At 63.1% G+C, this 21,599-nt stretch overlaps 5 protein-coding genes across 5 annotated transcripts; 3 read left to right on the top strand and 2 right to left on the bottom strand.

Annotated features, from left to right (window-relative positions):
• Positions 1-229: 229 nt before the first annotated feature.
• On the top strand, positions 230-2,545 carry CHLRE_07g344250v5 (uncharacterized protein). The gene is made up of 2 exons (XM_043064422.1): positions 230-892; positions 1,173-2,545. Exons 1-2 carry the CDS (start codon positions 451-453, stop codon positions 1,697-1,699), a joined length of 969 nt encoding a protein of 322 aa, XP_042922990.1. The 5' UTR covers positions 230-450; the 3' UTR covers positions 1,700-2,545.
• A 202-nt stretch (positions 2,546-2,747) lies between these two features.
• On the bottom strand, positions 2,748-9,359 carry CHLRE_07g344200v5 (uncharacterized protein). Its single transcript, XM_043064421.1, has 11 exons — positions 8,938-9,359; positions 8,409-8,491; positions 7,947-8,079; positions 7,556-7,655; positions 6,620-7,145; positions 5,903-6,334; positions 5,203-5,392; positions 4,825-5,001; positions 4,146-4,218; positions 3,889-4,028; positions 2,748-3,703 (listed from the first exon to the last, which is right to left on the bottom strand). Exons 1-11 carry the CDS (start codon positions 9,049-9,051, stop codon positions 3,350-3,352), a joined length of 2,322 nt encoding a protein of 773 aa, XP_042922989.1. The 5' UTR covers positions 9,052-9,359; the 3' UTR covers positions 2,748-3,349.
• Positions 9,360-10,329: 970 nt separating this feature from the next.
• CHLRE_07g344186v5 (uncharacterized protein) lies at positions 10,330-13,021 on the top strand. Its single transcript, XM_043064420.1, has 4 exons — positions 10,330-11,085; positions 11,287-11,327; positions 11,589-11,800; positions 12,031-13,021. The coding sequence occupies exons 1-4, from the start codon at positions 10,512-10,514 to the stop codon at positions 12,185-12,187; spliced, it is 984 nt and encodes a 327-aa protein (XP_042922988.1). The 5' UTR covers positions 10,330-10,511; the 3' UTR covers positions 12,188-13,021.
• A 578-nt stretch (positions 13,022-13,599) lies between these two features.
• Positions 13,600-16,065, top strand: CHLRE_07g344172v5 (uncharacterized protein). Its single transcript, XM_043064419.1, has 3 exons — positions 13,600-14,350; positions 14,605-14,645; positions 14,911-16,065. The coding sequence occupies exons 1-3, from the start codon at positions 13,791-13,793 to the stop codon at positions 15,057-15,059; spliced, it is 750 nt and encodes a 249-aa protein (XP_042922987.1). The 5' UTR covers positions 13,600-13,790; the 3' UTR covers positions 15,060-16,065.
• Positions 16,066-16,083: 18 nt separating this feature from the next.
• On the bottom strand, positions 16,084-21,327 carry CHLRE_07g344150v5 (uncharacterized protein). Its single transcript, XM_043064418.1, has 12 exons — positions 21,187-21,327; positions 20,990-21,087; positions 20,745-20,819; positions 20,539-20,619; positions 20,265-20,305; positions 19,905-20,012; positions 19,517-19,604; positions 18,757-18,831; positions 18,413-18,501; positions 18,031-18,126; positions 17,681-17,792; positions 16,084-17,363 (listed from the first exon to the last, which is right to left on the bottom strand). Exons 1-12 carry the CDS (start codon positions 21,249-21,251, stop codon positions 17,245-17,247), a joined length of 1,047 nt encoding a protein of 348 aa, XP_042922986.1. The 5' UTR covers positions 21,252-21,327; the 3' UTR covers positions 16,084-17,244.
• Between the last annotated feature and the right edge of the window lie 272 nt (positions 21,328-21,599).

Raw genomic sequence — 21,599 nt, 5'->3', positions numbered from 1 at the left:
GCAGCAGGCCTACTGATGCAGAGCGGATGGGTGAAACGAGGCCTGTTACTAGCCATGATTGCGTCCGAGCGAGGAGCGGGTGCCAGGGGTGCAGGCAACGGGGTGATAGGCCCTGCTAATCGATGTGACAGGGGTGGGAACATGTACGGGGAAAGGGGGCTCTAGCCTCTAGCACGAATCGCATGGCGCTGGTTCCCTAGCATGCCCAGTCATTGTGCACACACGTCAACTAACAAAGGAGCACCAGCTGCGCCTGAAGCCCCGCCGAAACCAATTTCAACATTCCTGAGGAGGATGAGCTTTAAGCGAAAACTTGGCGGGAATTTTCTTTGTGAACGTGAATCAGATTTGCTCATTGTTACAGCGGACCGCGAGCAGCCTGTCGAGGCGCACCTTATGGTTCTAGCGCCTTGCAGCGAAGTGGTCGCAAGCCTGCCCCCCGCAGAGAAAATGAACTGGGACCTGTCAAAGCTGATACTGGAGGGCCAGAGCAGCCCGGTCTCCTCGGCGGTGGTTCTGCAGTGGCTGGACCTGGTCTACTCGCGCATCGACCGCGAGCGGCGCCCACCCAAATTCTCCAGCCTTTCGGAGGAGCTCCGGTCGCTGCTGTTGTTCATGGACGCCGTGGGCACCTGCGGTCCTGTGCTAGATGCTTTCGAAGCGTCCCTGACGGCGCTTCCCAGCCTGGCGCTGGCTGTGACGGTTGGCGGCGGCGGGGCTGAGGGCGCTGGCGGCAATGCCGCTGGCGGAGCCCCTGGCGGTGCGGATGGGGCCGGCGGCGGCGGTGGCGGTGGCGGTGAGGCGCCGCCGCCGGCGCACATCGAGCTGATGCTGTGTGACCACATATACTACCTCGTCGATGGAGGATTAGGCAGCATGAGTATCCCGTCAGGTCAGTAGCCGTGCCCACAGCAAGGCAACGTCAGGCCCACAGACAGCAGCAAATCTATGCCTGTGTGCAACACTTGCATGACACTGCTTTCTGCTGTACGTCTGCGCTGTGTGCTATTGCGGTGTCATCGTCTGTAACTTGATGTCCTGTGTCTTTACCTGATTCGCAATCGCAACGTACGCATGGATGGTTTGTTGCGTCATCTCCTGTCTTCGTGAGGTCTGTGTCTTTTCCCAACTACTAGCAGTCGCAACGCATGGTGTCTCCGCTCGCGCAACAGGGGCGCGGTTTGAGATGGTGAAGGCGCAGGAGTTTGCGCCGTACAATGCTTACTTCCGCGACGCCGTGGCGGCCGCACTGGAGGGCTGGCTCTACCTGGCGGGATGGCTGCAATTGGTGGCGCTGGTGCGGCGGCTTGTGCAGTTCTATAAGGGTCAGCTGATTTCGACACTTATCGGCGTCATTGCTAATCGCACCGCGGCAGTGTTCACCCGGCGCGTGCTGGAGTGCCTGCCGCGTGAGGTGCTGGTGGAGGGCTTCCTGACGGGCTGCATGAACGATCCTGCCGTTGGCCAGGTGACAATTGCCGGCAGCAGCAAGCTCCATGTGAACCTGACATCGCCGGAAACGGCGGCCTGGTTTGTAAAGGAGCGCGGCGCTCAAATTGAAGGTGATTCGCCTATTCAGGTGGATGCGTTGCAGGTGGGTGACCGCAGGTTACCCATGCGCGTGCGGCTTGGCGGCCTGTCGCTTTCAGCCCAGCAGGAAGAGATCGGGCAGGTGCTGCGGCAGCTGGACGCCGAGTAGCCGCGCCGTAGAACTGTTGAGGCGGCTGTGTTGTCGGCAACTTGCTTGTCGTACGGGTTCGGCGCTGTCAGTGGCCGGCCAAGCCGCGCAGACCCAGATGTCACGTTGGCTGTGGCTGTGATGACTGTGGCTGTAGTCGGTTGTCGGCGGCTGTGTTACGGCATGCCTTGTATTGGCAGCGGCGTTGTGTTTTGGCAGCTTGCATGTGCCGCTCGTTGTGTGCACGGCTGCAGTTAACGGCGGTCGGGCAGCAAGGTAACCCTTCTTTGACTGCCATTAGGCTGATTAGGATGGAGGTAGGGCATGTAAAGTGGTTGGCGTTGCAGGGCTTGCTGGTGTGCGTGGTGATGCAGCGCGTGTTCTTTGCGAGGAACGTTACAAGGAACAAGGAACGGAACCGGAAAGGAAGCAGTGCATACGGTATGTCATTCAAGCATGGCTTGGCTGGATTACTTGAGGCTCTCAAGCGCTTAACGATGCAAACTGCTGGTTGGCGACACTGAGCTTTACCCGCATTGCTTGGCGTTTAGAATTGTGATGTGGTGGGGTTGGGGGTGTGCTTAGCTTGTGGACTGTACGCTATGACATGCGACGTTAAAGCTTGAAAATAAGCTGCGCACAGTGCGCAACTGAAGGCCTTATGATGGAGGTTGAGGATTCAGGCGCCTGCCGAGGTACATTATTGCCCATCTCCTTCCAAGGCCGATGCGTCAGCATGCCATTGTGAATGTGTGCAAAGAGTGCAAAGAAGTCTGGGAGGCCTACCTGCAGTGACGACTGACAAGGTAGACGCTTGCAGCCGCAGACTAGAGACGTGGCGTGGGCTCAGCCCGCTAACCCGCTTTTCCCATGCGTGGGGAACCGCTTATCTTGCCACCCCGACTCCATAACACAGGACCCCGCCCGTGCCATGTACCATCATTGCTCTGCATGTATGGCTGCACGGCTGAAAGCAACAAGCATCGTTGTCGGGCCTTGTCGGGCGCCCCTCTGGGCAGGGACGTGCTGTTGCTGTCACGCTACTGGGGACGTGCGAGGCTGCATCCAGGAGTCCAAGGGTGCTTCCGAAGGCCGCCCGCCACGGCTCTGGAGTAATCTGAATCGCCGGCGGCGGGGCTATTGCATGTGCCAGTGCAACGTGCATGCCGTAAATGCGCACAAGCGTGCACAACCACCTCCGTGTCAACCCGATCACACTCGTCGCCACCGTCACGCACGCACACATCGAGCTCTCAGGCCGCGGGCGTCATCGTCGTCAAACACCGTGCGTGTGATCCGCACGTGCGCATCACACACAAGCTCTGGAAACAGCAGCACCACCTACATACCCACACCGCTGCCTCGCTCTCATACCGCCATGGAATGGGACTTGAAGGGCAAGCAGGCTTGGTCTCCCTGCTGCCTCGCGCCGCTATTACGGTACACACTGCTGCTGATGTATGCTGCCGCCGGAGGCACGCGCGCGCTCATGCATGAATCGTAATGCATGATCGTGTGAAACGGGATGCGTGCCCCCACGTTACAACGCACAATGCAGCGCCAAACGCTCCCGCCCCACCAGCACCAACACCTCCTCCCAAGCACTACTGCCGCCTATCTCCCTCAAACCAGCGCTCGCGCGTTCCCCGCCGCTCCCTGGCCCAGCAGCGATCAGTGCCACGCGCTGTGGCTGCCGCCGCTGTCGCCGTCGCCCGGCGCCGGCGCCACCTCCTCATAGCGCCACCCCACCGCACCTGCCATACCCAGGCACAGCCCCGCCGCCGCCAGAAGTGTCGCCTCGACCCCCAACGCGTCCGCCGCGGGCCCGCCCAGTGACCCCACTGCATAGCCCAGGTCGCGCCAGAAGCGGAATGCCGACATGGCCACGGCAAGCGCGTGGCTTGACGAGGCCGAGGCCGGCGGGTGGCGGCGGGCGCCGGCCTGCTGCGGGTGGGGGAGCGGGTGGCGGTGGTGGGTGCCGGTGGTGGTGGTGGTGGGCGGCGGCACGGCGTCGGACGCGGCAGCCTGCGGCGGGGTTGGTGGGAGGAGGCGTGTGCAGTGGAGGCGCGGGCGCGGGCGCGTGTTTGGGTGTAACGTACGTGTGAAAAGGGCAAAAAGGTGTGCCGCAAAGCACGGCAGTGCACAGCAGCCTCACGCATGCTTCCAAACAAGCCGGGGCTTGCATACCGTGGGCTCGGCAGCGGACTCACCAGCAGCCCTTGCGACTCGGGCGAGGCGCCGTCGCCCCCGTCACCATCTCCGTCGCCGCCGCCGCCATCCCGCCGCTGCCGCTGCGCCCAGTCCCGCGCGTGGTCGGCCATTGCCGCCGGCATGACGGGGTAAAACACACCTGTACCGCATGTCGTACACACACACACACTCTTGATGTGTGTCACACACACGCACACACACACTCTTGATGTGTGTCACACACACGCACACACACACACCCTCCCTCCCGCCCCACCTGCGCCCGCCCCCATGAGGCAGCTAGCGAGCATGAGGTAGCCGTACGCAGTGGATCGCCGCGCCTCCACCTCCTGCAGCGTTGGGGGTGGGTGGTGGGTGGTGGGTGGCGGGTGGTGGGTGTTACATTCATGATTACTTAAGAAGTAAAGGTGTAGCCAGGTACAGGGGGTGGGGGGTGGGTTGCAAAGATGGTTGGGAAAGCGGTACGGGATGCACTGCAGCCTGCAGACCAAGTCGTTGCCAAATGAGCGGCCGGGGGCGGGGGTTACATTCATGATTAATTAAGAAGTGAAGTCGTAGGCAGGTACAGTTGCAGCGTAGACGCGTTGTTACCGATGTCCGTGAAGTCCAGCGGCCAGCTCCAGCGCGTAGACCCGCCGAAGGCTGCTGCTGCTGCTCTCCCATTTTGTCTAAAGACTATTCTAAGTAGGTTGATCGTATTGTAGTAACGTCAGTAAGATGATCACGTATAGCTCGGGGGGGGGGCGTGTGTGCGTGTGTGTGTCGGGTGACGGTGGAGATGGTGGCATTGGTGGTGGCTGGGGTGGGGTGGTGGGGATGGCTGCGCCTCCCCCACCTGCCCCCACCCGCTGCCCCACCCATACCCGCACCCCTGTCACACAGCCCAGCCACCCCCGTGTGTGCCGCCCCCCCCCCACACGCACGCACAAACACACCTGCGGGCTGCTGCCCTGCGACACGCCACTCAGCGCCAGCAGCGCGCCGCCCCAGCCCGCGCCACACGCCGCCGTCAGCAGCCCCGCCGCGTTCAGCAGCAGGCCCAGCACCACGGGCGCGCCGCGGCCCACACCCGCCGCATCCGACACGCCGCCCGACAGCAGCTGAGTCAGACCCTGTGGGCGTGTGTGTGTGTGTGTGTGTGTGTGTGTGGTGTGTGTGTGTGGTCGGGTTGCAGAAGCGGTACAGGATGCACTGAAGACCGCAGACGAAGCGGGGGGGGGATTAGATTCATGGTGTACGAGTGCTGGGGTGTGGTGTGGAGTGTGAGATGGACAGAACCCGCAACCCCCCCCCCCCCACACACACACTCTCACCTTGAGGAAGGAGTAGGCGGAGGCCAGCAGGTTGCGGCCGGGGCCGGGCACGCGCAGCGCGGGGTCGTCTCGCGCCCATGCCAGCAGCAGCCCCCAGGCCAGGCTGGTGAGGGCGTTGGACAGCAGTCCGGCGGCGCACATGACGGAGGTGGAGGGGTTGGTCCAGGAGTAGTAGAGCACCTCGGACAGGCTGCGTGTGTGCGTGTGTGCGCGTATGTGTGTGTGTGTGTGTGTGTGTGTGTGTGAAAAAGAGCACAAGGAAAACATTGCGCAAAGACAGTGTATGCGATGCGTGTGTGTGTGTGTGTGTGTGTGAATGTGTTTGTGTGTGTGTGTGTGTGTGTGTGTGTGTGTGTGTGTGTGTGTGTGTGTGTGTGTGTGTGTGCATATTGGAGGGTTGGGGTAGGTGGCGGTGAAAGGGGGGGGGCGTGGATGGGGCGGGCAATAGTTTTGGTTGGGGGTGGTATCAACGAAATATGTTGCAAGTACCAGTTCAAACCAAGGCAGGTGCGTTCGGAAGGGTGCCGAAGGGGGCACGTGCGCCCTGCCAAGCCTGCATCCGAACACACGCGCATGCGCATGCACACGCAAACCCTGACTGCACCCCGACTCCACCCCATGGCACACGGTGCCGATGGAGGCGCAGCGATCCCCCACACCACCCCCTGACATCACTCATGACGCCAGCACCGCACCGCACCTGCAGCGCCGCGCCAGACGGGACAACCAACTGCCGCCGCCGCCGCCGCCGCCGCCAAACACGCTTCCAGCCGCCGCCAACCCTAGCCCCGGCCCCGACAGCAGCCCTTGCCGCTCCGCACCCGAATCCTCACGCCCCTCCTTCTCCTCCCCCGGCTCCGCCAACTGCTGACGGCGGTAGATGACAGCCGGCGGCGTTGACACCGGCAGCAGCACCGGCTGTAGCATCGGCTGAGGGCCGCCGCCGTTGCTACTGCCGCCGCCGGCGTCTCCGTGCCCGTTGAGAGTGCTACTGCCGCCGCCGCCGCCGGCTGCTATGCCCGGCTGTGGACACTCGTCACCGCGCACACGCGCGTAGCGCACGCCGTCGGCTGCCTCCGTGCTGCTACTGCCGCCGGTACCGCCGCCGCCGCCGCTTAGCCGGCCTTTCCACCTGTACAGGGCAAATACACGTGCAAGACCACGTTATCGCTCCGACGTATGGTGCATGTGGCGCCATTGCCACCAGGGCTTGAGGACACTGGCCAGGGCTAAGTTCGACATGCTGCTGATGCTGATGCCCTACCTCACCCCCACACCCCCTCGTTGACACACAATCCGGCGCCACCAAGGCCACACCTACCTCCCAACTCCCAAGTCCCAAACAAACCGGTTCACTCCTAGCCTCACAACCCAAAGCGCAGCACACAACATCATCCTTGTTGGGGCACTCACGCACCCGAATGACTTCAACTCCACGCCGCCCGCCTTGCCTCGCGGCCCCGCCCCCGCCCCCTCTCCCGCCTCCGCCTGCGCCTCCGTCCGCCGCCGCCCGGCCGCCGCCGCCACCGCGGCCGCTACAGCCGCCGCCGGCTCGCCCATCAGCACCGCCGTCAGCAGCAGCCCCATCGGCAGTAGCAGCAGCAGCGCGTTGGAGGCCAGGCGGTTGTAGCCGTGGCACACACACTCGCCCACACATGCCGACTGCCAGTTGTCAGCGGTGGTGCAGGTAGCCGACAAAAGCTGCTCTGTGATGGCGGCGGCGGCGCCGCCGCCGCCAGCGCCGCCAGCGCCACCACCCGCCGGCAGTAGCCCAGTGCCGTTGAGGCCGGCGGCTGTAGCAGTGGCGGCGGCGGCAGCAGCTGCCGCCGCCGCCTCGGCGGCTGTACGGCAGGCGGGCGACAGGTCGGTCAGCGGTACGACCCAGCCGCACGACACGGCCAGCGGCTCCAGTAGGCCGTACACTGGCGCCGCCGCCGCCACGGCTGCAGGGGTGGGAATGTGGCAAGGTGGGATGGGTAGGAAGGTCGGAACGAAACCGCCGGCCGCGCATCACGTACGCACGTTGCGTGCTGCGCTGTGCTGCTGCCACCCACAGCAGGTTGGGCGGACCCGGTTTGCACACAAGCCCAAACAAGCGCATGCCTATAGAGAGGGCGGGCCGCGGCATGGGGCTCGGGAGCCACCTCGAGCCACCCTCCCTCGACACACACACAAACGTGGTACACACGTGGCACACACACACACACACACACACAGACACACTTTGGCGGGCTTTCGTTTCCTTTTCACACATGTGGCACGCATACACACATATGTGACACAAAATGCGGGCTTTCGTTTCGTTTTACAACACAAATGGCACGCACAACACGCTGCTGATTGCGGCACGCACCCACGTAGCCCAGTGTCTCGTTCAGTCCCGAGGCCAGCCCGCTGCGGCTGCCCGGCATGAGCAGGATGAGCGCCAGGACGGTGACGGACCAGCACAGGCCCTGCGGCGGCGGGTGAGGGAGCGAGAGCGAGAGCGAGAGAGGGTGAGGGTGAGTGAGAGAGAGAGAGAGAGAGTGTGTGTGTGTGTGTGTGTGTGTGTGTGTGTGTGTGTGTGTGTGTGTGCACACACACGCACATACGCACACAATCACACACACACACACACACACGCACACACACACACACACACACACACAATCACACACACAGACACACGCACGCCCATAATCACACACACATGCCCCCCCCCCCCCCGCCCCCCCCCACACACACACACGCCCACACGCCCACACCTGCTGCACGCCCAGCACCACGCAGGCGCCCACCACCGCCGCCCAGCCGCTGCCGGCGCCCGCCGCGCCCGGCCCCGCGAACAGCGGCGGCATCACGGCCAGCGCCACCACCCAGCCGGCCAGCTCCGTCAGCCTGTCGGCGTGTTTGAAACATTCATTGTGTTGAAGAGCATGAGACAAAAAAGCACAAAGACCACTGCGTATGCGATGCAGTAACGAAACCAATGCTTGTGCGAGTGTGTGTAAGCCCCGCTTCCCGCTGGAATCTAATCCCCGCTGGAATCCACCCCTGCCATCTGGCTCTGGCGCTAGTACGGCAGTGGGTACACGAAACGGCAACCGAGCATGCCCAGTCTTCTCGTGCTTTCCTTTATCTTGTGGTTCCTGGCACATAGTCACACACGGCCACACACGCGCACGGGCACAGGGGCACGCGCACACGCACACGCGCACACTACTCACTTATACCCCACCAGCCTCGACAGCAGCGCCACTGACAGGTTTGAGAAGGCCTTGCTCACACCGAACACCGCAAGAAAACTGACCTGTTTGTGTGTGGTTGGTTGTGTATGGTTGCGAATGCATGGAAGAGCAAGGCGCCCGGCGCGCGTGTTATTAATCAAGTGACCTTAGGCATGTGGCGAGAGCCACGAAGGGAGGGGCTGTGGGGGACGCCAGCTGCCACCGGCGACGGACAAAAACGCACTGAAGCTACATTTCGGCAGCAGCCGTGCTGCAACAGCTGCCCAGCCGGAGCTGTAGAAGCTGTGCTGCCGCTGATGCGACTGCTGAAGCATGCCATATGGTGGTGTGTGCCGCAGAAGGGCATTAGCTTTCGGGGGCTGTGCTCCTCTGGGGCCTTCACACTTGCTGCACACACGCACACACACCTCGACAGCCTCACCGACTCACCTGTCGCCCCACGCACCACCCTCCACTGCCCCACGCCCGCCCCCCGGCCCCGGGCCCCTCCCCTCCCATCTGCTTTCACCTTGCCGGCGTACGAGTCGCGAGCATACTGCCGACTGCTGCTGTCCAGGGCTGCGAGCTTTGTGAACTGGAGCGTGAAGCCGATTAACGAGGAGAGCACCCCAGCAACCACCATTTGCGTGCCACGGTGGGTTTGCACCGAGCGAAGCCAGTCACGAGCATTTGTGACGAGCTGCATTCTTAGCGGAAAGGCCCAAGAACGAGATTGGAGCTCGAATGGGCGCCTTTTGCACGAGCGAAGGCCCTAGCCTAATGTGCATACATCAGTAACATCTGTGAAATAAGATTTGAGTGGCCAATGTAAATGTTCACGCTACGTTGAGCCCGTCCGGTTGGCGTTTTGGAAGCCTGCGTGCGCTGGTGCCAGCGAACTGCAGCGATGCATATCCCAAGTGACTAGCGTGCCAAGAGTGCAGTACTATCTGTGTCACTGCAGCAGAATACAGAGTGTGGTTGAGGTGTGGCCGGATCCGAGCAACCGTCATCCGACTCCCTCAGCAATATTTCCGATCGACTCAGCGCCGCCACGGAGCTTACCGTGCCGCGTACCCACCTCTCCATGTCACGACCCTCATCCAGACACCACACCCTGAGGGCGTGTGCCCCTGTGGGTGCCTTCACACGCCTCCCACATGACTCAGTCACGCAACTACTACAGCCCTGGCTACAGCGTGCGATAGCATCGGCGGCAAGGGGGGCAAGGGCAAGCCAAAGGTGTGCCAAGTGTGCACAGCGCGCCTGCAGCGCACAGTGCTCCGGCGGCTCGGCACGGAGTGCACGTGTGTTGGGAACAAGAAGCAGCGGAACGGATGAGGGGTGGAGGGTGCTGACGGTGCACGAGGGTGCACGGTTCACGCCAACATTGACCGTTTGTTCGTGGTGGTGTTGAGAAACACCGGTTTTTGCAGTTGTAGCTATGGCGGTAGATGAGGTAGCGGGGCGCAGCAGGGTTGAAGAGCGCGGGGGTGCTAGTTTGGGTGTGCTGGTATGCTCAGTGCTCGTATCTTCCATCTACACTGTAGAAATCTGCCCAAAATCCGCCGAAGGCGGAGAAAAATTTTTGGGTTTGGGTGCCACGCATCTACGCAGTGTAGACGGTTTTGGCCGGTTTTGGCGCAAAAATGGGGGAAGCGTAGACGTTTTGGGGGGCTTGGGGGCTTAAGTGTAGATGCCGCGGTCAAGGTCATCTACGCATGTGTAGATGCCGGGTGTCTGAGGGCATCTACAAGATACGAGCACTGGGTATGCTGCCATGCGTGTGCTGCGGCAGATACTGAGAGTAAAGGCGCGGCGGTGGAGTGAGGCGGGGGAGACAGGGGGAGAAGCGTGGAGGGGTCCTTGGGTTGTCGATTCGATGCCGATCGTGCCGCTGCGCGGACATGTTGGTCAGTCGCTATCCAAACTGCTAAGCAACAGGAGCTTTGGTGGTGCATGCAATGTAGTTGCGCAAATGGGACCTGTTTGCAACCCGAGTGCAAATTTGCACCCAATTTGCCTTATTTGCGCGTTCTGATGTAAATGCCCCTCAAGGGCCACGAGTCAGATCGAAAGGCTACTTAACAAAACAGCGTCCAGATGCCTGCGTCCAAGGAAACCACGCGTCACAACCCTCACGAACATGGGCCACAGCCCTGCGCGGCACTCGCTCAAGTGCCCGAACACGACGTATGTGACTTTGGCTGGACCTCCATCGAAAACGCCGCACGCGTTAGGCCTAGGAGGGCACGGAGGCACAAACGGAAAGCGACGTCTGCTGGGCCAAGCTCCACCTCGGCGGGTGGTAGCTCAGCGAGCTCATTCGACCGGGCCACTGGCAAGCTCCTGCTCGCCCAGCTCCAACGGCTCTCGGCGGAAGTTATCCAGCTGCGCGCGCAGCTGGAAGCTGCGCTAGGCCAGGCGAACCTGCCGGCCGTGGAAGCTCCGGCCGCGCAGGTGCCGGCCGCGGAAGTGCCGGCTGCGGAGGCTCCGGCTGCGGAGGTGCCTCCGGCCGCGGAGTTGGCGGCGGTGGAGCTGCCGGCCCCCGAGCTGCCGGCCCCCGAGCTGCGGGCCGCGAAACTGCCGGCCGCGAAGCTGCGGCGGCGCCGAGGCCTCCTGCGGTATGTATGCGGGGCGGCGCTGTGCGGCATGCGGTGGTGGGGCAAGACGCGGGGTGGGAGCTCGGTGCTATATGGGGTAGGTTCTGTGGGGGGCCCGGCCCAAAAACGGCGATAGGGTGGAGGACAGGTGCCGAAAAGACGGCCAGTTTGTAGAGCGAGTAACACCACCGGCACAATGTCCCCCTCGATGGGAGCGCCGACGGCCCGACGCCACCTCCTCCTACACGAAACATCTGCCTTTGCCCAACCCACAGGTTCTGCCGGTGCTTCTAGGCCCTATGGCGAAAACATGCAGGTGAGAACACACTGGGCAATGTGGACAGTGCGGCTCAGACATGGCCATTGCCTGTCTGTCTGAACCCTCCTGTCCTCCTGCTCAAATCCAACCTCGCACCAGGGCTGCATGACCATGCACCATCCGTCACAGCCGTCACAGCCGCCGTAACACCCGCCCAGTCAGCTCAGTCAGCCCGGCCTCGGTCCCGAATCGTGGCTAGCCCGCCCTTGCCACGGCACCTGTTACCTATTCCCCGGCCCCCTGCCCTCGTTGTTGCAGGGCCGCGATGTCAACACGGCGTGCAACATCCGGCTCCTGACGCCAGCTGGCGCAGGCCGGCGGCGCTTAGCCGGCCCGTGGCCCCCGCCGACGCCGTCGCGGCTGGCGGCGGCCGCGGCAGGGGCGGGGAGGCCGCCGGTGTGGGCTGACGGGGCGGTGTTGCAGGAGGAGGTGCCCGCAGCAGTGGCTGCGGGGGCCAACCGGGCGGCTATGTCCGTCTGTGGGTAACCAGTCCCCGGACCCACAAACTCAATCCGTTGTTGCGACGCACGGGCCCCCCGCGGCCGGCTACGTCCACAGGTGGCAGGGCAGCAGTGGCTGCGGGGGGCAACCGGGCGGCTATGTCCGTCTGTGGGTCCCCTGACACCTGCACTTGGACGTAGCCAGCCGCGGGGGGCCCGCGCGTTGCAACAACGGATTGAGTTTGTGGGTCCGGGTGCAGGCATCTCCCGGGCAGCGAGAGCAGCAGCGATGGCGGTGAGGAGGAGGAGGGCAGCAGCGAGGGCGGTGAGGAGGAGGAGGGCGGCAGCGAGGGCGGTGAGGAGGAGGAGGGTTCAGGCGGCTCAGCGGCCCCACCTTGGAAGCACTGCCGAAGCTAGGCAAGCCCTGGCTTGACAGCCGGAGCGGGCAGGGCTGGCGGCCTTGCCACGATGGCTGTGAGGCTGTGAGGCTGTGGGGCTGCGTGAGCTTGGACTGGATTTGACTGGACTGTGGAGCTATGGGCAGTTGTACTAAATCTGGCAACTCGGCGATGGACATGCCAGTCCTACCATGTGTGTCAGTCTTCCATGTGTGCCAGTCTGCCATGTGTGCCAGTCTTCCATGTATGCCAGTTCTGCCAAACATGGCAGAACTGGCATGTCCATCGCTGAGTTGCCACATTTAGTACAGCTGCCCATAGCGCCGTGTTTGGCTGATTGAGCCTGATTGATTGAGCTGATTGAGGTCTGAGACTGAGGCCAGGGCGTGGGCGGCCCCAAAGGTGGTGATGGGTGTGCGATGGGACAGTGTCAAGGCAGGTTGGTGAAGTCCCGTAGGGTGCAGCTAAATCCCAGACCCCAGGTGGTGATGGGGGTAAATGGTGGTGACCACAGATCAGGGTGTGGGCGGTTGTCCTCTGGGATTGGGCTCAGCCCTTTTCCAAGACATTCCTGCTTGTGGGCGCTCGGTAACAATGTTGCATTTTGCTTGGACTACCGTAGTCCAACACAGTACAGCAGCGGGCTCCGGCAACCAGCACCCATCTGTACCACTGTTAGGTTAGTGCTGCCTGATATGCGTGTGCGCTGTTTGTGTGCTGTGCTGGGCAGTTGCCTAGGCCTGGTAGCTGGACCCCTGCGTGGGCAGTTGCCTGGGCCTGGCCCGGGACGCGTGCTGATGGGTACCTGCTTAGGGCTGAGTACGCGTGCCTCGTCCTGTAAGTTCGGTTTGACTCCTTCTACTGCGCCCCCTACCGAGCGTAGAGCTCGAAGAACTTCGGAAGGAGGACGGTCAGGCGACGGTCACGCCCATAACACCAAGGTGGTCGGTCATCTTCTCCATATTGGACCCGTGTTGGCTGTGGAGAGCCCGGCGTTCCTTCTTGGACGTTGGCATGTAGAGCTCCTGCAGCTCCTCCTCCAAGCGTCCCGCCCAGGCGCCCACTTCTTTGACCAGGCGTAGCTGCCCTGAGGACTGAGGATGTGTGGCTGGATAGCTGGGTCCTCGCCTCTTGCAAGCTCAAACCACCTGGCGTTGGTCTCGGGCCCGGTCCCCTCGACTACCATACAACCGTCAGTCTGGCAGTCGGGGAGGCGCTACAGGACTGGCAGTCGGGGAGGCGCTATGAGGTAGCGGGGAGCAGCAGGGTTGAAGTGCGCGGGGGTGCTAGCTTTGGTGTGCTGGTATCCTGCGATGCGTGTGTTGCGGCAGATTGTGAGAGTAAAGGCGCGGCGGTGGAGCGGGGTGGGGGACGTGGAGGGGTCCTTGGGTTGTCGATTCGATGCCGATCGTGCCGCTGCGCGGACATGTTGGTCAGTCGCTATCCAAACTGCTAAGCAACAGGAGCTTTGGTGGTGCATGCAATGTAGTTGCGCAAATGGGACCTGTTTGCAACCCGAGTGCAAATTTGCACCCAATTTGCCTTATTTGCGCGTTCTGATGTAAATGCCCCTCAAGGGCCACGAGTCAGATCGAAAGGCTACTTAACAAAACAGCGTCCAGATGCCTGCGTCCAAGGAAACCACGCGTCACAACCCTCACGAACATGGGCCACAGCCCTGCGCGGCACTCGCTCAAGTGCCCGAACACGACGTATGTGACTTTGGCTGGACCTCCATCGAAAACGCCGCACGCGTTAGGCCTAGGAGGGCACGGAGGCACAAACGGAAAGCGACGTCTACTGGGCCAAGCTCCACCTCGGCGGATGGTAGCTCAGCGAGCTCATTCGACCGGGCCGCAATTGAGCTCCTGCTCGCCCAGATCCAACGGCTCTCGGCGGAAAATTTCCAGCTGCGCCAGCGTAAGGCGCAGCTGGAAGCTGCGCGAGGCCTCCAGACGAACCAGGTAGTGCTGCCGGCCCCGGAAGCTCCGGCCGCGGAGGCTCCGGCCGCGGAAGCTCCGGCCGCGGAGGCTCAGGTGCTGGCCGCGGAAGTGCCGGCCGCGGAGGCTCCGGCCGCGGAGTTGGCGGCGGTGGAGCTGCCGGCCCCCGAGCTGCCGGCCCCCGAGCTGCCGGCCCCCGAGTTGCCGGCCACGAAGCTGCGGCGGCGCCGCGGCCTCCTGCGGTATGTATGCGGGGCGGCGCTGTGTGGCGTGCGGTGGTGGGGCAAGACGCGGGGCGGGAGCTCGGTGCTATATGGGGTAGGTTCTGTGGGGGGCCCGGCCCAAAAACGGCGATAGGGTGGAGGACAGGTGCCAAGAAGACGGCCGGTTTGTAGAGCGAGTAACACCACCGGTACAATGTCCCCCTCGATGGGAGCGCTGACGGCCCGACGCCACCTCCTCCTACACGAAACATCTGCCTTTGCCCAACCCACAGGTTCTGCCGGTGCTTCTTGGCCCTATGGCGAAAACATGCAGGTGAGAACACCCTGGGCAATGTGGACAGAGCGGCTCAGACATGGCCATCGCCTGTCTGTCTGGACCCTCCTGTCCTCCCGCTCAAATCCAACCTCGCACCAGGGCTGCATGACCATGCACCATGCGTCACAGCCGTCACAGCCGCCGTAACACCCGCCCAGTCAGCTTAGTCAGCCCGGCCTCGGTCCCGAATCGTGGCTCGGCTGCCCGCCCTTGCCACAGCACCTGTTACCTATTCCCCGGCCCCCTGCCCTCGTTGTTGCAGGGCCGCGATGTCAACGTGGCGTGCAACATCCGGCTCCTGACGCCAGCTGGCGCAGGCCGGCGGCGCTTAGCCGGCCCGTGGCCCCCGCCGACGCCGTCGCGGCTGGCGGCGGCCGCGGCAGGGGCGGGGAGGCCGCCGGCGTGGACTGATGGGGCGGTGTTGCAGGAGGAGATGCCCGCAGCAGTGGCTGCGGGGGCCAACCGGGCGGCTATGTCCGTCTGTGGGTAATCAGTCCCCGGACCCACAAACTCAATCCGTTGTTGCGACGCACGGGCCCCCCACGGCCGGCCACGTCCACAGGTGGCAGGGCAGCAGTGGCTGCGGGGGGCAACCGGGCGGCTATGTCCGTCTGCGGGTAGTGCAGTCCCCTGACACCTGCACTTGGACGTAGCCGGCCGCGAGGGGCCCGCGCGTCGCAACAACGGATTGAGTTTGTGGGTCCGGGTGCAGGCACCTCCCGGGCAGCGAGAGCAGCAGCAAGGGCGGCGAGGAGGCGGGGGGCAGCAGCGAGGGCGGTGAGGAGGAGGAGGGCAGCAGCGAGGGCAGTGAGGAGGAGGAGGGTTCAGGCGGCTCAGCGGCCCCACTTTGGAAGCACTGCCGGAGCTAGGCAAGCCCTGGCTTGACAGCCGGAGTGGGCAGGGCTGGCGGCCTTGCCACGGTCGTGGCTGTTAGGCTGTAAGGCTGTGGGGCTGCGTGAGCTTGGACTGGACTTGACTGGACTGTGGAGCTATGGGCAGTTGTACTAAATCTGGCAACTCGGCGATGGACATGCCAGTCCTGCCATGTGTGTCAGTCTTCCATGTGTGCCAGTCTGCCATGTGTGCCAGTCTTCCATGTATGCCAGTTCTGCCAAACATGGCAGAACTGGCATGTCCATCGCTGAGTTGCCAGATTTAGTACAACTGCCCATAGCGCCGTGTTTGGCTGATTGAGCCTGGTTGATTGAGCTGATTGAGGTCTGAGACTGAGGCCAGGGCGTGGGCGGCCCCAAAGGTGGTGATGGGTGTGCGATGGGACAGTGTCAAGGCAGGTTGGTGAAGTCCCGTAGGGTGCAGCTAATTCCCAGACCCCAGGTGGTGATGGGGGTAATTGGTGGTGACCACAGACCAGGGTGTGGGCGGTTGTCCTCTGGGATCGGGCTCAACCCTTTTCCAAGACGTTCCTGCTTGTGGGCGCACGGTAACAATTTTGCATTTTGCTTGGACTAGTCCAACACAGTACAGCAGCGGGCTGCCGAACCGTCTGCCGAACCGCCTGCCGGTACTCAACCCCATGCAATAGAGCAAGGCAAGGGCCAAACCCAAAGACATTGCAGGCGGGGCGAAACGGGCAACATTTCCTGTGACAAACACAGACCGAGTTTTGGCCGATCACCCCCTGACTCAGCTTGGCGCCTTCACACCGGGTAGAGCTCGTACCAGTCGTCCTTGATCTCCTTTGCGGCCTGGCCGCACAAGTCAACCTCTGCGCACCGGCGCTAGGACTAACGCTTCGCATGCGGGCGCAACTGCTTAGGAAAGCACTCCGGTAACGCTGTTACGCAACTCCTTTTGACTTCCACAGCCAATCTAGGCAGCCGGCACGCAAGCCCGTACGACCCGCAAGGAGAGCCCCCGCCCGGCGCTCACCCATCCCTGCGCCCCCCCAAAGTCATCAGTGCGAAGCGCTACCCACTCCAGTCACCGGTGCCACATGCACATGCACGCGTCTTGCCGAGCATCAGTTCAAAGACAGAAAGACCTTACAGCATACGGTATGCATATTGAAGAAAGGAACCACCAAGCTTGGCAACAAACGCGCCAAATAGATCCCCACCTCTCATGCGCCAGATACTCCAACGCGGCAAAGTACACGCGTCAGAACGTCCACTCGAGGGCGTTCGTTGGGGCCTGGCTGCGATCTCCCGAGTCCAGGTTTCAGTTTGAGGCATGCACCGCTTCGCCCCGCCCTCACCCAAGTGACAGGCACGGACAGGTCCTCCAGCAATGCCAAAACCCCGCGCACAAAAGACACGCAAGTGCAATGCAAATGCGGCAGCGATTCCTCCCCCCCAAACACACGCCATGTTTCTTGTGCCTGCCTCCGCCACCCCGTTCTGGGTCTCTCTGCTACCTGGGCCTGTGGAGTGACGGCTCCCCCGCCACGCCCACGCGCACAACACAGCCCCACGCAGCCCCCCCTCCCCCCAGGTCCCCCCTTGGTTGCTGCTGCTCCTACTACTGCTCCTGACGCTGCAGTTGATCTTGCTGACTCGCCTCCTCCTCCCACCACTGCTGGCCCCAACGGTGCTGCTGCTCCTGCTTCTGCTGCTGCTGCTGCTGCTGCTTCTGCTGCTCAGTAGTAGACGGTGAGGGTGCGGTGGTGGGGCGGGTGGTTCTTGCGCTCGCGCTCCCCCAGCTCCCACAGCCACCAGTCCAGCTGGATGGCGTGAGGTAGCTGCGCGCCAGCCGTGCCTGCGCCGGAGCGGGCAGGTGTGCAAGGAGTTTAGGGGGCGAGGTGTAGCGTCCGGGGATTGTGAGTATGGGAGAGAGGGTCATGAGCGCATTACCGTAGCTGGGAAGTCGCTCAGCTCCCCGCCGACCAGCCCTCTGCTGCCCCGCCGTCCAGCTCCCCGCCCTCTAGCTCCCCGCCCCCAGCTCCCCACCCCCGCCTCCTCCCATACGGTGATGTACAACGACTCGCTTTTGCAGCTGCAGTTCTCCTTGCCCCGCGACTGTTTCCTTACGGGATTGGTTCAACGTTAACCCCCGCCTCCTCCCACCGCACGCACCCAGGAACTTGGCAGCGATGGCCTCGCGCAGCTGCTCCACCGCCACCACGGTGCAGGCGCGGATCTCCACTTCCTCCTCGCTGCCGGCGGGGATCTGCTCGCGCCGCTGGATCTGTGGGGGTGGTGGGTGGGTGTATGCACGGATGCGCAGCGTGTGGTTTGCGGCGTGGGAGTGAGCACGCGCGCTACGGCGGGAGGGCGTTGGGCACCAGACCTCCTCCATCGCCAAAGACAGCTCCGCCAGATTGCCAACACGGTACTGCCACCAGACCAAGTCCAGACCGCCATCAGTCCATCACCAGACCGCCACCAGACCACTGCATGTCCTCTCCTCTCCGCTAGTGCCCCACCTTGTCCTCCAGCTGCTGGCTGTAGCGCAGCACGCCCATGGTCCGGAGCACCACAGGCACCCGGTAGTCAGCGAACATGGTGAGCTGGTCAATGTCCTGCGTGTGGATGTGTGTGTGTGTGTGCGTGTGCTCTAAGAAAACAACAAAACGGAGAGTGTGCGTATGTGTATGGTGCGGTGTGGGTTTTAAGACAGCGCTATAAAGGGTGAGCGTCAGTGCGGATGGGTGTGGCAGCGGGCTTGAGTTGACCGATAGGAGGCCCGAGCTGCTCGGCGCTCCCACGCAGCCCTCCCGCCAGGCCCCAGCCCCGCTGGATTCCGGGGGCTGTGAGCCCCGTCCGCGACCCCTCCCAGGCCCTCCCCAGCCCCCAACCCGCACTCACCCAGAACATCCCCAGCCCCTGCCCCCGGAATGCGCCGTACACGTCGCCCACAAATATCTGGGCGCGCTTGTACAGGAACACTTGCTGGCCTGTATGTGGGGGGCGTGCGGTGTGTTTGGCGTGTGGGTAAAAGGTGTGGGGGTTGCAAGGATGCTTGGAAGCGCGACGGGGTGTGTCGACACGTGCTTGTACATGGTGTGTGATGCACGAGCACTCCCAACACGGCAACGGCCCCCACATACCATCACCTGTGCTTGACACGTGCCCTCTCCCCCACCCTCTTCCCCACGCTCTCCCTCACCCTTCCCTCCGCAACCCCTCTCTCCACCCTCTCCCACGCTTACCCTTGTAGATGGCGTGGTCCCTGAAGCCCGGGAACAGCTGCGCCACAAGCTGCATCAGCGTCAGCGCCGAGCCGCCTGCGGGGCAGGGCCCGGAGTGAGGCGGGACTTAGGGGACGCGTTAGCGAGATAGCCGTGCGTGCAAGGCGGACAGAAGACGGACAGAAGACGGACAGTGTGTATATGTGTGTGTGTGTGTGTGCGTGTGTGTGTGTGTGTGTGTGTGTGTGTGTGTGTGTGTGTGTGTGTGTGTGTGTGTGTGTGTGTGTGCGTTGCCGACCGCTGCCCCCTGACCCTGCCCTCGCCGCTGCGCCCATGCCCACCGTCGCTGCCGCCGCGGGCCCCGCCCCCGCCCTTGCCACGTGCAAGCCCCGCCCCCTGTGACCTCCTCCCCCACCCCGCCTGCCGCCCCCTGTGATCTCCTCCCCCACCCCGCCTGCTGCCCCCTGTTCCCTCCTCCCCCGCCCCGCCTGCCGCCCCCTGTTCCCTCCTCCCCCACCCCGCCTGCTGCCCCCTGTGCCCTCCTCCCCCACCCCGCCTGCCGCCCCCTGTGACCTCCTCCCCCACCCCGCCTGCCGCCCCCTGTTCCCTCCTCCCCCACCCCGCCTGCTGCCCCCTGTGCCCTCCTCCCCCACCCCGCCTGCCGCCCCCTGTGCCCTCCTCCCCCACCCCGCCTGCCGCCCCCTGTGACCTCCTCCCCCACCCCGCCTGCTGCCGCCTGTGCCCTCCTCCCCCACCCCGCCTGCCGCCTGCTGCCGCGCACCTGCGGCCTCCACCATGGCCGCCGCCGAGCCGCCGAAGTGGCTCATGAGGCCCGCCCCCACCTCCCGCAGCAGCCGCGCCCGCTCCTCCTGCGGCGCAAACGCGGAGCATTGCGTGTCAAGCACTTGCCACACGCCACCCGGTTTCTACACCGCTGCTACTTGCGCCGCATCCAGCGAACCTCCCTCTTTACCCCCCGCCCCCCCCGTTTGCTGGCTCGGGTACATAACCTCCCCCCCCCCTCGCCCCCGCCAGTCAACAAAGCGAGTTGGCAATACCACCACCTTTCCTGCCCGCTCCCACTACCCAAAACACACAAGCATACACACACACGCATGCACGCACACACACACACACACACACACACACACACATACATACACGCACACCTGCAGCGGCACGTCGCGCGGCCAGCGCAGCAGCCGCCGCACGCCCTCGCCGTCCATCCACATCAGGTTCTCCGCGTCAAGGGCCGTGGGGTCCTCCTCCAGCGCCGCCTGCAGGAATGGATGCGGAGGAGCGTGTTGAGCAAGAAAATACTGTTTAGGAAACTCGTGGAGTCGTTAGATTGAAATCCGGCGCGTGAGTGCTACTGTGGGTGCATATCAGCATCTCGCCGAGCACTCGAGCGATCAAATGCAACACGTACACGCGTGAGGGGGGGGGGGCAGTGTGCCGCACCGCGCGACAGGAACGTTTTGTCACTGCCGGTAGCGGGTCGCCTCGCCGCCAACCCACATAACACGCACCTTGACGCCCAGTGACAACTGCTCGTATTCCAGTTCCTCCTCTGCACAGCAGCAGCGGCAGCAGCGGCGGAAACAGCGACAGCAGCAGTATCAACACCGGTGGCAACCGTGGCCGTTGCCAGCCATTTCTTACTGACTTGTGTTGAGCCAGGGCGTTGCGCTTTGAGCCTGACCCACATGGAGCGATCCATGTGAGAACGCAACAGCTCTGTTTGACCGGGTCAAACACAGGTTGGTCACTTCGCCTGACCCATCACAACCGAAAACCCCGCACCTGGCCAGAAGCAGAAGTTCAGCGCATCTACTACCAACAGGTACTGGACCGTCAGGGGGCCGTCGTCCACGTAATGAATTTCTGTGCGGGAGAAAAGAGATAGAGGCTGGATTGGGTTGTGCTGCATGAGGACTGTGGCCAGGGAAGCGTGCCCGGGCAGCGAGGCTTGCGTCGAAGCGCACGAACCAGGCGGGGAAGGCACGCACCCGTGTTATAGGCCTTCGGAGACACAAGTTCGTTCAGCTTTTCTAGCGTGATTTTCTCCACAGCCGCCGTGATGCCTGCAGACAAGGCCACAGCGTCGTGTAAAGCTTAGCAACACACAGGAAGCAAGCTTTGCAGTCCAGCACACTTGCGCATGTTTACACTCAGCCACACGTCAATAGATGACATTATTCTTTTATTGCATGCAACCGCTGCTAGGCAGGTCGTCAACCCAGCCGGCACCGACCTTCTTTCTCTATGAATACATGCTGCGCCGTTTCTGCCACCGGCTTAGTTGAGGTCTTTACGATGTTCAATGCAGGCTCCAGTGAGTTCATCAGCGTCCTGCCAGCAAGGCGCAGAGTTTGTGGACAGTCATTCCGAGTTTTGGGTGTGGGTTCCCGTCTTGCTCTCCTTGTGCTAGCTGTGGCTATGTGCACACACCATGGCAACGGAGCGGAATGCCCTGGTGACTTGTCACCGGCAAGAGGTCTCGGCGCAGCTTGCATTTCGAGTAAGGTTCTTCAGGGCCTCATATCACTCAGATGTGTGGTGGTTGGGGAACTTTTCAAGCTATGTAGTATCGTCTATTGGCACTTTGGAACTCTAGCCTGTCGACGCGCACAAACTCACACGCCGTACGACCGCCGCTGCGCCCGTTCCGCCCGACTCCCTCGCTCGCCCTCCCCATTACAGAGCCGGGAGCATTGCCAGTGGCAGGCGCACGTGCAGCCAACATTCCATGCTACGCGCTGACTCAGGCTCCAGCCCGCGTCACCCCTGGGTTGGCGCCTGGTGGGAGCGCTCGGCGGGAGCCCCAGCAGCGGCGCACTCGGGCAGCCCGCACCCTCGCCCAA

This window comes from Chlamydomonas reinhardtii, chromosome 7 (assembly GCF_000002595.2).
Source record: "Chlamydomonas reinhardtii strain CC-503 cw92 mt+ chromosome 7, whole genome shotgun sequence".
In the NCBI taxonomy this organism is placed as follows: Eukaryota; Viridiplantae; Chlorophyta; class Chlorophyceae; order Chlamydomonadales; family Chlamydomonadaceae; genus Chlamydomonas; species Chlamydomonas reinhardtii.
This window is presented reverse-complemented; position numbering and strand designations above follow the sequence as displayed.

Excerpts from the sequence above, each read along its gene's own strand:
- CHLRE_07g344172v5 (XM_043064419.1), top strand. The coding sequence starts at position 13,791 with ATGCCTGCGTCCAAGGAAACCACGCGTCACAACCCTCACGAACATGGG. Across the intron at positions 14,351-14,604 it reads CGGCGCCGCGGCCTCCTGCG|GTTCTGCCGGTGCTTCTTGG; the intron begins GTATGTATGCGG and ends CCCAACCCACAG. Across the intron at positions 14,646-14,910 it reads CCTATGGCGAAAACATGCAG|GGCCGCGATGTCAACGTGGC; the intron begins GTGAGAACACCC and ends TCGTTGTTGCAG.
- CHLRE_07g344250v5 (XM_043064422.1), top strand. The coding sequence starts at position 451 with ATGAACTGGGACCTGTCAAAGCTGATACTGGAGGGCCAGAGCAGCCCG. Across the intron at positions 893-1,172 it reads CAGCATGAGTATCCCGTCAG|GGGCGCGGTTTGAGATGGTG; the intron begins GTCAGTAGCCGT and ends CTCGCGCAACAG.
- CHLRE_07g344186v5 (XM_043064420.1), top strand. The coding sequence starts at position 10,512 with ATGCCTGCGTCCAAGGAAACCACGCGTCACAACCCTCACGAACATGGG. Across the intron at positions 11,086-11,286 it reads GTGGTGGGGCAAGACGCGGG|GTTCTGCCGGTGCTTCTAGG; the intron begins GTGGGAGCTCGG and ends CCCAACCCACAG. Across the intron at positions 11,328-11,588 it reads CCTATGGCGAAAACATGCAG|GGCCGCGATGTCAACACGGC; the intron begins GTGAGAACACAC and ends TCGTTGTTGCAG.
- CHLRE_07g344150v5 (XM_043064418.1), bottom strand. The coding sequence starts at position 21,251 with ATGCAAGCTGCGCCGAGACCTCTTGCCGGTGACAAGTCACCAGGGCAT. Across the intron at positions 18,502-18,756 it reads GGACCACGCCATCTACAAGG|GCCAGCAAGTGTTCCTGTAC; the intron begins GTAAGCGTGGGA and ends CCCCACATACAG. Across the intron at positions 18,127-18,412 it reads AGGGGCTGGGGATGTTCTGG|GACATTGACCAGCTCACCAT; the intron begins GTGAGTGCGGGT and ends ATCCACACGCAG.
- CHLRE_07g344200v5 (XM_043064421.1), bottom strand. The coding sequence starts at position 9,051 with ATGGTGGTTGCTGGGGTGCTCTCCTCGTTAATCGGCTTCACGCTCCAG. Across the intron at positions 5,393-5,902 it reads CGTCTGGCGCGGCGCTGCAG|CCTGTCCGAGGTGCTCTACT; the intron begins GTGCGGTGCGGT and ends GCACACACGCAG. Across the intron at positions 5,002-5,202 it reads CCGCCTACTCCTTCCTCAAG|GGTCTGACTCAGCTGCTGTC; the intron begins GTGAGAGTGTGT and ends ACACGCCCACAG.